This window comes from Prionailurus viverrinus, unplaced genomic scaffold, assembly GCF_022837055.1.
Source record: "Prionailurus viverrinus isolate Anna unplaced genomic scaffold, UM_Priviv_1.0 scaffold_33, whole genome shotgun sequence".
Classification (NCBI taxonomy): Eukaryota; Metazoa; Chordata; class Mammalia; order Carnivora; family Felidae; genus Prionailurus; species Prionailurus viverrinus.
In genome coordinates, this window is record NW_025927604.1 from 6,477,650 (window position 1) to 6,493,891 (window position 16,242).

Sequence of the window (16,242 nt, forward strand, 5' to 3'; positions counted from 1 at the left end):
CCAAATGCTAATCGCTTCCAGGGTCCTAGGAAGTCTGAGATCACCTGACACGAATCAGAAAGACCCTCTGAGGGGTGCCTGGGTGGCTCAGTCAGTTGAGCGTCCGACTTCGGCTCAGGTCACGATCTCACGGTTCACGGGTTCAAGACCCACGTCGGGCTCTGTGCCGACAGCTCGGAGCCTGGAGCCTGCTTCGGATTCTGTGTGTCTCCTCTCTCTGCCCCTTCCTCGCTCATGCTCTGTCTCAAAAATAATACATAAACGTTAAACAAAAATTTGTTTTAAATATATAAAAAAAATTTCAAAAGAGACCCTCTGCCTTCCCTGTGGCAGAGTCAGGGATGGAGGAGGGAGAGGGTGGACGGCCTCAGGATCTCCAACGGGGGAGCTCAGGGCCGCAGACAGAGGTACCTGTACCTTCCACATGGTGACATCGCTGTATTTAGGTGGAAGTACACAGATTTACTCCCCGTGGCACTCGGCTAGGAATGTGCGGAAACGTGGAATCTAACGTTTCAGGAGAAATACTTCAGCTGACGAGACAGTTTCAGGTAATATTAAACAAGGAAAACAAAAACTCTACCTGCTACAACAACTAAAAGCTCTACACTTGTTGAAATTTAAAAAACAAAAGGATACAAAAATTTAAAAAACACTTACATTTTTTTGTCTCTACAGATAATGAGAAGAGTTGGTTTAGTTCTTTCATACAGTACAATTCAGCTGTAGTTCAACATTATTAGAAACTGAATGCTGAGGAGCGCCTGGGTGGCTCAGTCGGTTGAGCGTCCGACTTCGGCTCAGGTCATGATCTCAGCTGTGCCGACAGCTCAGAGCCTGGAGCCTGCTTCGGATTCTGTGTCTCCCTCTCTCTCTGCCCCTCCCCCACTCATGCTCTGTCTCGCTCTCTCTCTCTGTCTCTCTCTCTCAAAAACAAATAAACATTAAAAAAAATTAAAAATAAATAAAAGAGAAACCGAATGCTGAAAAGAACAGTCGCTGCCTCAATTGCCCATTACCTCCAGGAGAGGCTATCTCTAGCGCCATCAACCGCAAGCACCTGCCGGGTCAAAGGTCAGCTTGCCACTGGGTGCAAGTCACCTGACAACAGAGCCCAACTGTCAGCTCTCCACTGTGGTCCTCTCTTTCCTCCACAAACAGCAAAACCCACCGAGGCCAAAATAAGCCCCACATACCGAATGCCAAAGAAAACGCAGTGAGTCATCACGGAGAGGGCCACGGGTTTCTGAGCCACGTTCACTCGTTCACTTTACTCCCTCGTTCAGAAACAGGTATCTAACAAGCACTTACAAGAAACCAGATGCTGGAGACACAACCGTGCACAAGGTGAAGTTCTCGGGGCCGCGGACCTCACGGTGCATCGGACAGAGAGAGATAATGAAGCAGTCAACAGGTGAACTCATCCTACGCCAGATGCTGCCAAGTGCTGACCGCAGGCACAAAGCAGGGTGGGGGGAGGAGGGAGGAGACCTGGCCTCACCCTGAAGGTGACATTTCAAGTGAGAACAAGGCAGAGAGCAGCCTGAAGGGGTAAGAATGTTCAGGAAGGAGGAAAGCAGTTCAACAACAGTTCAATAGAAGCGTGACTAGCACGTGGGGAGACAGAAGGCCACTGGTGGGATGAGAGGAGGTGCAGAGGGAGGATGGGGACATGCAGGGGCAGCGGTCAGGGTCAGACCGAGCAAGCTTCTGGAGCTGAGTGACCCACGCGAGGGCGGGTTTCCGCACGGAAGTAACTTGGTGTTAAATGGGTGAATTCTAGGGGCGCCTGGGAGGCTCAGTCGGTTGAACTTCTGACTTCAGCTCAGGCCGTGATCTCACGGTCCATAGGTTCAAGCCCCACGTCAGGCTCTGTGCTGACAGCTCAGAACCTGGAGCCTGCTTCGGATTCTGGGTCTCCCTCTCTCTCTGCTCCTCCCCCATTCATGCTCTGTCTCACTCTGTCTCAAAAATAAATAAACATTTAAAAAAAATAAAAAATAAATGGGTGAATTCTGACTCTGGGCTGAAAAGACTGAGGAGGGGTGCCTGGGTGGCTCCCTCAGTTGAGCGTCAGACTCTTGGTTTAAGTCATGATCTCACAGTTCATGAGTTCAAGCCCCATGTCAGGCTCTGCACAGACAGCATGGAGGCTGCCTGGGATTCTCTCTCTCTCTGCCCCTCCCCTGCTCACATCCTCTCTCTCTCTCTCTCTCAAAATAAATACAGTTAAACAAAATGAGAAAACCAAACTTCTTAAAAAAAGACTGAGGAGCTGCAGGGGGATAAGTGGGCAGGAGAGGGTGGTGGCTCAGACCAGGGTGATAGCACGTGTGGTCTGATGCGGAGCCTGGCCACCATGTCACGGTAAAGACGACAGGATCGGCCGACGGTCTGACAATGGATACGAGGCAGGGCTTGAGACCCGATGCTGCCAAGGTTTTTGACCAGAGCAACCATGCAGAAGGACAGAGGCAAGGGAGAAGGATCACAGGAGGGGCAGAGAGGGCATCGGGGAGTCTGTTTCAGGCGTGTCCAGTGCGAGCTGCCTCCTGGACACTCGGGTGGAGATGTGGGCAGTGAACAGGCAGCGGGACAGGAGTCGGAAAACCCCACTTAAATCCTGACCCCACCACTGATCAATTTGGAAGACTGGGAAGCTATTTCAGCCCCCCTCCAAGTTATTATCTAAAAAACAGATAAAAGTAACACTGGGTGGATTAAATAATGCAGCAGTATGACAAATACCTCGAACAGTATCTGAGAGACAGCAAATGTTTGATAAAACCTTCTTTACTAAACAGTGGAGTTGCTACTAAAGCACAAGGCCCTGGGGGGACACGATAATTAGCTGTAAAGTGCAGTCTCTGATGAGGCTTTCTCACTAAAACAGGAGACGAACAGGTATGTGAATAACTATATAAAAAAGTGTCATGAGCCAAACGAGGCATCTGAAGAAAGGCGTGCAGGGATGACAGAAAATTCAAACCCAGGGGAAAACCTCGAATTGGAGTCCTGTCATCTGGGCCCGTAAGCTTAGCCGTGGTGGACAGGCACCGATGGCTGGACAGGAAGGGCGCCCCGAGCACAGGGGACGGACTGGGCGCAAAGGCAAATGTACTGACAGGAGAGCAGGGCCGTGGGCATCAGACGACTGAGGAAGGCAGCCGGGACGGGGCTGCGGGGCAGAGCCGGGCACACACCGTGAGGGCTCAGAGTCCCAAGAAAACCGAAGACTTCTGATAAATCTCATTAAAGCACGCTGCTCTGTGAACGGATGTAACGGTAGAAAAGGCCTGCGGCGGGCAGAAACCAGACAAATCAAGCCACAGATTATTAGCCCGTCTACTCTTGGTAACTCGACCTACGTTAGTGGCAGCCAGACAGAATGTTTCCTCCAAACAAATGTAGGTCAAGGTGTGGGAGATGCTCCCAAGGGACAAAACAGGGTCAATGGAACACTGCCGTTTAGCGGTTGGGCTGAATAATTTACATCCATCCCACTTGCAACACAGTTACTGGGCACAGCGTGAGAGCGAGAGGCCTTCCAGAGCTCGGCACGCGGCACAGAGAATCTACAATCAGACGCAAACGAGGCTTTCTAGGAGTGCGTGCGACAATCGCACCTGTAGCTCTTAGACCAAACGGTCTGTCCCTTATGCCGGACAGGACTGTCACTTACAAAAGTACTGAGCACCTCGCAAAAGGTAGAGCGTGTGCTCCATAAATCGTAGCTGAACGGACACACAGGAGTAAGCAGTAATGAAACGTCTGCTGAGCATCTGATACCACGTGGTTAGCTCTAAGACACAGCCTTAATTTGAATGGAAAATTATGTCCTGTACATCTCTTTTGGTGGATGCAGTCAGCTACCCCTTCAAAAGTCAACATACTCCAATCAGAACTCATTACCTTTCTGCCACACAAGTTTGCTCTTACTTCCGTCTACAAGTTCTTTACCTACATAGAAGGAAAGCAGTTACCTTTCTTTTGTCTCAACACCATTTAGTTAATAATCGAGAAGGGCTCTCCCCACGGATCTATTCTCCCACCGTTTCTATTCCGTCCCTGTATTTCTTGGATCAATGGGTCTGCTTCTCTCCTCTGGCTTCACTGTGTCATCTACTCCCGTGTCAGTCCTGTAATAGTTAAATGACGGCTACTTTACAAACAGGAGTGTGGTTTGTACTGAAATTGCTACTCTCGAGCATTTCTACTTCTAGAGGAACTTTTCAAGTCATCTAATTTCCCTCAAAACCCCACCTTGAACTGCATTACACCTACAGATTAACTTGAGAGGAATTCCCATCTTTATAATATTAAATTTTACCGTCTGAATAACAAGATATTTCTCCCGTTAGGGTTCTTTTATATCCTACAGTAAAGTTTTACAGTTTTCTACACTGAGGTCCTGTGCATTTCTTCTTACGTGTATTCTCAGGTAGACATTGTGATGGTTTTCATTGCTTGTGAAGCTAGGATCCTTTATTATACTTGCTAACTGGTTATTGCTAATCTAAAGGGAAGTTATTTAATTATTTTAATGTCTCCTCTATTTTCTAAGGCTACCACGAAAGTCAAGACTACAGTGGTTTTCGACCTTTCTGCAAAAAGGAACTTCTGTTAAGAACGAGTCCCTTTAATCTGATCAACATTTCAAATGTATCTTGAACTCATGTCCCACTCCCCACCCCAAACACACAGATGTTCACATTCATATACAGGCACAATATCAGTTTCCTGTGCCTCAGGCAAGAAACACTGCCCCGGACGGAAGGGTTCCCATGCGGTTCCTCAGCAAGAGCCTGGTTCCACCTCCTGTGCGGCCAGCTTCAAGGCAACAGCACAGTTCAGGACAAAGGATGGCCACTGTATTCAACTCTACCTTCTTCAGACGCCCAACATTTTGGATATTTACCCTAATTAGGTTCAAGTTAGGATCTTTTCTGCTCGTATTATAACACGCTCAAGGCTTCTAAATGCCTAAATATTTCATTAAGGGGAAAGTCTGCCTCTAGATGGCTTCTTCTCTGTCCTGTGACCAATAAGAAAAAAAGCCCTTCAGCTTCATTCTCCCAGAAGGCCTCTTTCAGCTAATTTGTCTCTGCCTAATCTTTATCAGTTTACTGATGATGATCAAATGTCTCCTCCTAATGGATAAAAATTACACATTAAACTAGGAGTTTTGTATCAGGTTTATATTTAAAATGCTATGTTGTTTTCTTCCACATACTTAAACATTTGTAAATTATATTTAAGTATTTAAGTGAAATTTTAGGGGCGCCTGGGTGGCTCAGTTGGTTGAGCATCTGACTTTGGCTCAGGTCACATCTCATGGTTCAAGAGTTCGAGCCCCGCGTTGGGCTCTGTGCTGACAGCTCGGAGTCTGGAGCCTGCTTCGGATTTTGTCTCCCTTTCTCTCTGCTCCTACCCTACTCATGCTCTGTCTCTCTCAAAAATGAATAAACATTAAAAAAATTTTTTTAAATGAAATTTTACATTTCAGCAAAGTAAAGCCACACCATATAAAGCTATTTCTAAACACACGTTTTGCTCTTACTGCAAACTACCCTCTAATTTGTGGGCCACATAAGCAGTCTTTTCCAATCGGGGGTGAGCAGCAGTGGTGAGGAAGCATGCTCTCTCCCTTTGCTCCCCAATAGCGTCTCCATCAGTGTAATCAGGAGAATTCCAGGGGCACCTGGGGCTCAGGTGGCTTAGCTTCCAACTTAGGCTCAGGGCATGATCTCATGGGTCGTGGGTTCAAGCCCTGCGTGGGGCTCTGTGCTGACAGCTCAGAGCCTGGAGCCTGCTTCGGATTCTGTGTCTCCCTCTCTCCCTGCCCGTCCCCTACTTGTGCGCACTCTCTCTCTAAAATACACATTAAAAAATAATCCTTTTAATAAAAGAAAGGATTCCAGAGATGCTGACGGAGGTGAAGCCCTAAGAAAGAAGCTTCCCTAAATGACTGTGTGAAGCAAAGGCTCCCTATTCAGTGGACCATCAAAGTGGCTGAGAAATAAACACGTGTTATGTTAAGCCACTGAAATGATGATGTTTTAACAGTGTGAGCCTATCTCCAGCTAGACAGTAACAAGTTTAGAATGTCAGGTTTGAGAAATCAGAAAGGTGATGACCAGATCAACCAAAAGAGCAGTTGTGAGGGCCCAGTAAACACTGTGTCACGCAAATCTGTACTCACAAGAACCGCATCAATGAGCTCAATTTAGCTATGTTAGACTGGTTTTTAAATCTGGAAGTTTAGGGGCGCCTGGGTGGCTCAGTCGGTTAAGCGTCCGACTTCAGCTCAGGTCATGATCTCACGGTTCGTGGGTTCGAGCCCCGCGTCGGGCTCTGTGCTGACAGCTCAGAGCCTGGAGCCTGTTTCGGATTCTGTGTCTCCCTCTCTCTCTGCCCCATCCCTGTTCACACTCTGTCTCTGTCTCAAGAATAAATAAACACTAAAAAAAATAAAAAAAAAATAAAAATCTGGCAGTTTAAAAATATAAGCAGCACAATATTTGTTAAGTGAAGTATATGTGGAATCCCAAAATATAAGCTAGAGACACAGAGCAGTTGTGGCTGAAGTGAGACTAGAGGGGACAGCCTCACCTGCTTAGTGTCCCTGGAACATGGCTACAGTGTCCTAGCACTGAAGAAGGCCATTTGAAAATTCATGATTTTACAGTATTAACTTCTAGCTGCTAATGTTCACATTTCTGTTATCTACATGCATAAACTGAATTAGTCAAGAGTATTCTTTTTGTTTCTATTTCGTACTAAAGGCTTAATTCATTCATTCTTCATTCACTGTAACACAAGCACTAACGCTCTGAATTTTTTTTTTAATGTTTATTTTTGAAAGAGAAAGAGAGAGACAGAGCGTGAGCAGAGGAGGGGCAGAGAGAGAGAGAGAGAGAGAGAGAGAGAGAGAGACAGAATCTGAGGCAGGCTCCAGGCTCTGAGCTGTCAGCACAAGGCCCAACGCGGGGCTCGAACCCACGAACCACGAGATCATGACTTGAGCTGAAGTCGGATGCTGAACCCACTGAGCCCCCCAAGGTGCCCCAGTAAGCTCTGAACTTATCTTGGATAGCACAGCTTTGCCTGCACTGCTCAGGTTTTCTACTCTGTGTTTGTTGTTTTCCCCCATTTTTCTCACTGTATTTTCTACTTTCCTCTTAACTGAGGTATTATTATTATTGATCCACTAAGGGTTTATTCAATGTCACCATGTGCTAAACACTACGGATACCGCGATGAACAGTAGGGTAACTGTTCCCAGGAAGACTAAACTGTCTAAGTGATCTTGACTCTTGTAAACATTCACAACTAGGTCCTACTCTCATACCCTAATGACAACGTGTGACCGGGCTTACACCTTCAAGTTCGTGAAGATTTTCAGTGCCCAATATGTTTACTGATTCCATCCATTAGCTCTTTTTGTCCAAGAATATCTATTATTTATAAGCTAGACCGCCAGCATCTATTCTCCTTTTCTAAATTCCGAGTATATTTCTCTATTCTACCCGATATATTGCTAATTTAACTAGTTTGTAAAGTGTATTTAATCAGTGTGTTTCGGCTTGATTTGTTTGTTCTTTTGCATGCGATCTCCTTTCATCCAAATCTATTTTTTTAATCTGTTTTAAAAAAGTAAAATCTACTTGAATCCCATTAAGGAGAAAAAGAAAATTTCAACTTCTAGAATTCTCTTGTTTCATAGCAGTAATTTTTCTCTAAGCTCATACAACTTTGGTCCATTTCTAACGTTGAATAACCTTTTTTCAGAGATGCCATGACATACTTTATTTTTTCTACTTTGCTTATCCTTCGCAGAGGTCCCTTGATAAGGATGGTAAGCAAGTCAGTCCTTAAGGATCGGCCTATGTTTATTTTGGAATAGACATTTCATCAGCCTGTTGCAGGACAAAGAGTGCCATGGAGCAGCTAGACCACGACCCCTTTGAAGGAACAAAAAAGCCAGAAGTTCTTTCCACTGCTCAGTTGAGTGCAGACATAAGAAAGCAGAACATTCCACGAAAGTGAAAATGCATGCAACCAAAACACATATTCAAATGTCTGCTCTAGAAAATTCAGAGGACCTCTGGCCCAAAGAAAAGTCTCAGGGGCTGTTAAGAAGCAGAAGTGACCAGATCTTACAGAGAAGCTGGTGAATGACTGTACAAAAAAGGGATTCGCTCAAGAGATCAAAGAAAGAGACTCAAGGATACAGGCTGAAGGGGGATGGTTTTCAACAGTTATAACTGATGGCAGAAATTTCTGTGAAATTAGGAAATGCTTTCAAGATCAGAATGCCATATGACAAATTCAATTGCTACGTATTTGGCAATTTTATAGAAGTCAACTTAAAAGGACAGGTTATTTTTGTGACTTATAAGCACTACAAAAGGCCACTTTACATGAAGAAAATGTCTCAGCTCATAGAGGAATTTTCAACAAAAACGTTTGTCAATAGCTTTTCATTAGAACTACTAAATGCAACCATAGGCTGTCCTTCCACCAACGTGACAGTAGATAAAACGGGCTACTGAATCAAAGTTTTACTCTTACCCTGAAAAATCAGCAGAATATTGTCCATAATCAAAGATATAGACTCTAGTAATTTGGCACACTGTGAGGTATCCCAAAGCAAACACAAAACAATATCTGGAAAACAGAAACAAACTAGATTAGTGAAAATAAAAGATTCATTTTATTAGAGAATACATTTTAAAATACTTTATTAACCATATGATATGGTTCAAAAATTAAATATTTCTAGATCTACTCCACAAATGGCTTTCTTCAATAAACTGTAAAAACTCTTTACTAGTACCTAGTTTACTTGACTTTTGTACCACCTTCAATGGTAAATCCATTTAATCAATGCTTTCATTATTTTTTTCCTTCTGAAAGACCTCCATAACCCACATGACAGATTTGAAAGTCATGTTCACAAGTACAAAACTGTGAGTATCGGTAATTTTTCTATTTATTCTTCCTTTTTAGAAAACACAATTTGGCACAAAAATGTGTGGCTAGATCATACATTAATTAAATTCTTGTTCTCAACAGTTTAAAATCATACATCTTTAGTGTGGATCAGGTAGCATTTACTCACATATTACAAGCATGAACATTTACTGATTTTCACATCTCAAGGTGCTTGGGACAGTTACAATATTTAAACACACAGTATGGAAAATAATTTACATATCAATAGAAGAGACCAGAAACAGATTCTAGAACACTTAACATTGCATAGATAAAGGCTGCAATGCAAATTAGCAGGGCCGGATTATCATCTAAATAGTTAACAAGATAATTCCAGATGAACTAAAGAATTACTGTACGACATTAAGGGGCGCCTGAGTGGCTCAGTTGGTTAAGCGTCCAACTTCAGCTCTGGTCATGATTTCGTGGTAAATGGGCTTGAGCCCCAAACTGGGCTCTGTGCTGACAGCTCAGGGCCTGGAGCCTGTTTCAGAGCCTGTGTCTCCCCTACCCCACTTGAACTCACTCTCTCTCTCTCAAAAATAAATAAACATTTAAAAAATTAAAAAAAAAGAATTACTGCACAACATTAAAACCAAAACACACAGGAAATGTGGATAAATATTCAAATGTTCTCAAATTGGGGACATACTTTCTAAAACATTGATAATACAGAAGGAACCGATAGGGTAAAAAACAATATATTTGGTTACCTTAAAATCTTAAGTTTCTTGTGTAGGCAATTTAGGTAGTTTTATGAAAGAGATCTTTTAAACTTTAGACATATAGGTAATTTGATCTATTTGAATTATTCCTGAGGTCGGGGGGGAAAGGAGGATAGCTTGCTAATTGAAATGTTTTACAAAGCTAATATACTCCCAATAGCTGTAACAAAATAGCACACACACATACTCATGCACACACAGTCCACAAATCACAATTTCTAAAAATCATGTGATTGATTGACATCTGGCTACAATATCTCTCATTTCATATGGTCTTCTACAACCTGACCTTTTGCCCCTCCCCCCGTTAAGAACAAGAGTCTACTTCTCTACCCACTTTGAACCCGGTTGGCCTTCAACTCCTCTGACCAGTAGATTACAGCAGTAACACTGTGCTAGTTCCGAGGACAGCCCGCAATTGGCCTGGAACTTTCTACTTCTTGCCTTTTGGAAGCTGGTGGTCAGGAAAGAAGGGTGACTATGGGGAGATCACCACATGCAGAAGTTCTGGAGGATGAGACACCACGTAGGAGAGAGAGTGAGACAGACACCACGTTGTGAGATGTGTGGGTGACGACGCAGACGCCCTATCAAAAAGAGACGATCTATCCCGTTGAACCTTTCCAGAATTCCTGACCCACAATGTCATTTGCAAAATAACATACCTACTTGTTTGAGGCCACTGCAGTTTGGTAGAGTGGTATAATCAGAAGAGAAATCGGTAAGTGAAAATGGGGTGCTACCATAATAAAAACCTGGAGCACACAGTACGGGCTTTGGGATCGCGTGGCAGGTGGAAGCAGTAAAGGCCTGAAGGGAATTGCTAGTGAACATGTAGAGCAGTCAGGAAATTGTAATCGGAAGCTACAGAAACACTGCTGCTCACTCTGATGTGGAAAATAGAAAGCATACCTTCCAGAAGCGCTAACGGGTTCCTTTTAGGCACATACGACAAAATATGGATACAGAGCAATGAACTAAAAAAGAGAAGTGTTCAGGTGTTTAGCAGAATTTAGAGAGAGAAAAAAAAAAAAGAGCTCAGGACAATCTTTCCGGTCACAAAATATTCTTCAAGCAATCACAGTGAAGATGAGTCGAGAGGTACTGTTCCACATGGCACCTCAGGGAGACGTAAGGGCACACCTTTAGAGAACCTCTCAGAAAAAAACAGCAGTTGCCACGAATCTCAAGGTTATGCCTCTTAGACACTCTGCTAGACAAGAACCTGGAGGATGCTGTCCCACAGCACTTTCAGAGCAAAGAAAAGGGAGACTGTCTGAAAGAGGTCTGTGGGTGTGGCTTCGGTCAAATGCAGGAGATTTCTAGTTGGACACACAGGAAGCCCGCATCAGTTTTCAAGAGAGTTACACAAGACTGGACTCCAAGGGAGAAACAGTTCAAAACGAAGAGATTTTCACGTCCCCAGTTATCTACTGGTAGGTAGTGGGCTGAGAAAGTTATTCAACGGCAAAATCTGGCTACCTCTTGTATAAAAAGGAAGGACAGCTCAGGGTGTGGATAAAGAGCCACTGAGACCAGCTCACAGGGACTAGATGGGGGCACCACTCAAGGCATGGGTAACAGGTGTCCATCTGGATCCCACAGTTACTATGGACCAGAGATTGCTAAGCGACTTGCATTCTTCTTTTTTTTTAACAGAAGGATCTACTACAAGTATCCTATCACTGTTCACCACTATATACTGGGTACTGGGGGGAGGGATGCAAAAACCGGCCCCATTAGCGCACTGGTCCTCACATGGCCAAGAGCTGTCCTTGAGGAACCACACTGAAGAAGCCTCATCCATAGCAGACCTGACTTAGACGATGAGATGGAGGGGTCACGCCAGATGCCGTAAGGAGGTGACACCCTGGGGGTCTTGAGAGGAAGTGAGAATACTGTTCATGCAGGATGCACTGTAAACTGCGCAGGCCAGAGTACAGGTCACCACCCCCAGTAAAAACCCTACTGCACATGCAGCTCTGAACATGAGCTGGAATAGAATTCTCTTCCCCTAGAATCCGGGCTGGACTTAATAACTTGGTTTACCAAATAGAACATAATGGAAATGACTTCCTGAAACTTCAAGGCCCCGTCAGAAGAAGTCTTGCAGTGTTCTCCATCTCAAATGCTTGTCCTTAGCACTCTGAGCCCCACCACCCGTGTGAGCAGATGGCACCCACGTGGAGAAGTAACAATCCCCGCTGATCTCCCGGCCCACAGCCAACATCAACCGCCAGCCGTGGAAGGAAACCACCTTGGATGTCAAGTAGTTAAGCTTTCAAATGACTGCAGTTCCAGCCAACAGTTAATAGCAACCACGTAAGAACTCAAGCAAAAACTGTCCCGCCGAATCTAGCCAACACATAGAACCATGAATAATAATAATAGGGGCATCTGGGTGGCTCAGTCGGTTAAGCGTCTGGCTCTTGCTTTTGGCGCAGGTCATGATCTCACAGTTGTGAGATCAAGCCCCACACTGAGCTCTGTGCTGACAGTGTGGAGCCTGCTTGGGATTCTCTCTCTCCCTCTCTCTCTGCCCCTCCCTGACTTGTGCATGCATGCTGTCTCTCACCACTCTCTCAAAAATAAATAAGCATTAAAAAAAAAAATCTTAAAAAAAAAAATCTACCAAAACACTAAGTATTCTGTTGGCCTGAGACACTACAGATTCCTGGGAGAAAGGATATGGAAGTTTTTGAAGTAGGAAAGGAACGGTGTATGTGTCACTATAGATTAACTTAATTTTAGACTTATTTTGAAAATTCCAATAACATAAAGCCCATTCTTCTGAAATTAATCTCTAAATTTAACATCACAATCCCAATCAAAATCCTAACAATACTTTGGGTGGGACCTGACCAGCTGACTTTCAAGGACTTCTGGAACACTGAGTAAACACGCGGTGAGGAGGACGCGCCGGATCCCAGCAGACAAAAGAGCACGTCACAGTGATTTATGAAGTAGTATTGTTTCATAAATAGATCAAAAGATTAACCAAACAGACAAGTTCAAAAAAAGACTCATCCAACTAGAAGTTTCTGTTTATGACTATAAAGTGGGCATCAGAAATGAGTGGGAGAAGGAGGAATGAGGTAAAAGAGGTTAGAAAGTTAGCTCTCCTTTCGGAAATAAAAAGAAAATCGTTTCCTGGTTCACACTACACGCACACGTACAAAAATCCAGATTATGAACAGATCTCACTTAAGAAATCAGATTTCACTTAAGAAATGAAGTGAAAATGGATGAGAATGTGAATGAGTAAATTATAGAGTTAAAAAAAATTATAAAGCCAGTCCATTTAGAAAAATAAGTGAGGGGTGCCTGGCTGGCTCAGTTGTTGGAGTGTGCGACTCTTGATCTCAGGGCTGTGGGTTCAAGCCCCATGTTGGATAGAGAGATTATTAAAAAAAAATGAACTTAAAAAAAAAAGAAATGTGATTCAAGATAAAGAATGATCAGGAATTCATAGGAATAATCCAGAAATGCATATTAGAATACTACTTGCCCAACATCACTGCCAAAAGTTTAAAAATAGGCAATATCCAGTTTGGGTAGGGAAAACAGGCATTCTTAGATGTCGTTGGTGGGACAAAATTTTAAACAGCCCTTTTTTTGGCAAGTGATTTTGCAGTACATCTCAGAATCTGTACATGCTCCCTGAACTACCAATTTCACTTTCTGGAGTCTATCCTAAAAAATAAAAATACTTACATATATTCACAAGGATATACACATGGATATTCACTAAAGTACTATCAGTAATATGAAATTTATACTTCATATAAATATATAAAAATAGAAAACCAACTAAATGTCTCCAATTCAGTATTAGTTAAAATAAATGGAAATAATAAATAGAAAACCACACTATGGAATTCGGTAATAGTCATTAGAGACACCTATATGTACACATAATGAAAGTCACTTAAGCAGAAAAAGTGAACTAAAGAATAATCCCACTTGAGGTGTCCATGTGGTATATATGGACATATGCAGATGTCCATATATACACACATTTTTGTGTATATAAACATATACTGATAATATCATGGAAAAAGTTCTAGAACAAAACTGGAGTAGACATTCTAGGCTGATTTACTCCATGTGTATTTCCATCTCCATTGTCCCCTGCTTTCCTCTACTGTAGAGGCCCAAAGGCTGAATATCCAATCCCCAGCCTCTCTTGCAGCTAGAGTGGCAGGACACACAGATCTTGCCTGTGAGACACGTGCAGAAGTCGGATGAGGCTCCTGGAAAAGTCTGAGATCTGTGTTGCCCAATATGGTAGCCACTGTCCTAGACTGGGCTCATGCCAGCTCCGAAAGTCTGTTAGTTTAAGAATTTTTGTAAACTGGTTGTTAAACACAGCCATCATTAAAAATGAAGTGATAGAACATAAAACTAAATAAACAGTATTACAAAGGCATTAAATATTCAAAACTCGTCACTTCTCAGTTCCATCTTATCATTTGCTATTTTCTGTGCTCTTGAGGCTATTTACATCTCCTGCATCTGCACGACAAAAATACTATCTAATGGTGAGCTATGGAGCATTTCTTCCCAGTCCCACATTCAAGGACTCCAAGTTAGTCACTTTAAAGCTACCGTGGTGAAGCATTTACACTACAAAAACTGGCAAATGATATAAATCTTCCTGATCATTGAAACCAAGGATCAACAAGCTAAAGGCTGTAGACCAAACTTGGCTCACCGCCAGCTTTGTAAATAAAATTTTGTATTTGGCCACACCCATGCCCATTTGTTTACATGTGTCTAGGGTTGCTTTCACCCTATAACAGTACAGCTAAACAGCTGTAACAGCAACTGTAATGGTCCTTAAAGCCTAACCAATTTATGGGCAGGTTTACTGACCCAAATTAGAATTAAAATGCTGAACAAAATGATGAAGGAAACGCCCATTAATCTTTTAGAAGGGTGCCATGACTATAGCCATTGTAGTGTAACTAACAAAGAAAGAGGAAATACTCTTCCATTATGCAAAACCTATTATTTCAATGCAGCAAAAGAAGTTGCTCACATACGGACAGATGAGTGAAATTCCAACATTCATCTTCAAGGTCTCATTTTCATCTTATTTGTTAACATAAACAGAAATAGCAAGCAACATTCCTGGTAGAACAACATTCGTTTGTCCACGACATAAGCAACTTCTTTACTGAACTGGTCGGTAACCAAACATTTATTTGTAGTCTGATTACGTCATATCATGGTTGAACTGCAACCAGAGGTGGTGAGTTATAAGAGTTTGGCAAAAATCAATGGAAGAATTCTATGACAATCAACTGGCTCTACGAAATTTACAATAAAGAGTATTGCATATTTTATTATTTGTAAGTTATGAACTATATATCCATTATATTAGTAACATTTATAGTTAACTTGTGCACGTGTATTTATGCATCTGGCGTCCCTAGAAAGTACCACTGACCAGCCACATGTGGTTACGAAGCACTTGAAACGTGGCTGGTCTAAATTGAGATGTTCTGTAGCTGTAAAATACACTTTTGCTTTTTGAGGCCTTAAAAAAGAACTTCAGACACACTGTTAATAATTTTTACACTGACTATATTTTGAAATGATTATATTTTGGATATACTGGGTAAAATAAAATATATCATTAAAATTAATACATTTCTTTTTTACTTTTTCAACTGTGTACACTGGAAAATTTAGAATTCTATCTGTGGCTCACAATGTGTTTCTTTTTATAAAAATTTTTTAGTGTTTATTTATTTATTGGGGGGGGAGAGAGAAGCAGCACAAGTGGGAGACAGGCAGAGAGAGAGGGAGACACAGAATCCAAAGCAGGCTCCAGGCTCTAAGCACAGAGCCCGACGCAGGGCTCGAACTCATGAACTGCGAGATCATGACCTGAGCCGAAGTCGGTGCTCAACCAACTGAGCCACCCAGGTGCCCCACAATGTATTTCTAATGTACAGTCCTAGAGAGCTTTCCTGAAAGCAGAAAAGGGGACAGACACAGCCGATGTGGCTTTTCACACTTTTGAATTCTTTCTGCCTAGAAAATGGATGCGATGGCTGTCGTAGCAACCCTCCTGCATCCTGTGAGGTGGCAAACGGGCTAAGACAGCATGAAAGAACAAGAGAAGAAACCTGCTTCCTCAATGACACGTTGACCTGCTGCATTGATTCTGAGTAGCCTAATATCCAGAAAGAATCCTAGGTGGTGAATTCTTTTTCCCTATTATCTGCAACTGAAATGCATTCCTAACTGATGGAAAAGCACGGCCAACTTTTGTTGTTTTCTTTTGAGTCAGAAGGGCAAGGTGCTGGGGCAAGCCTTTGACTTTGCACACTCACACAGCAGCAGAGGAAAAGCAGACAGGCCAATACGTGTGTGTACAGCGTTATCGTGAGTGCGATGCTCAAGGTAAGAATTTCAATGAATGTCTTCAAACGGAAACATAGACAAGCAAATACACTCCGGACAGAACTGATCTAGATGTAAATGATGGCTCCGCCACTTTTTATTACAT

General features: G+C 42.9%; 1 protein-coding gene across 3 annotated transcripts in view; it reads right to left on the bottom strand.

Moving 5' to 3' along the window:
* MBOAT2 (membrane bound O-acyltransferase domain containing 2) overlaps positions 1–16,242 on the bottom strand; it is a 130,067-nt gene that overhangs the window by 32,417 nt on the left and 81,408 nt on the right. For all 3 annotated transcript variants that reach the window (XM_047845243.1, XM_047845242.1, XM_047845244.1), the window contains one exon: positions 8,575–8,670. In XM_047845243.1, coding sequence (XP_047701199.1) covers positions 8,575–8,670 — 96 coding nt within the window. The remainder of the gene's footprint in view (positions 1–8,574; positions 8,671–16,242) is intronic.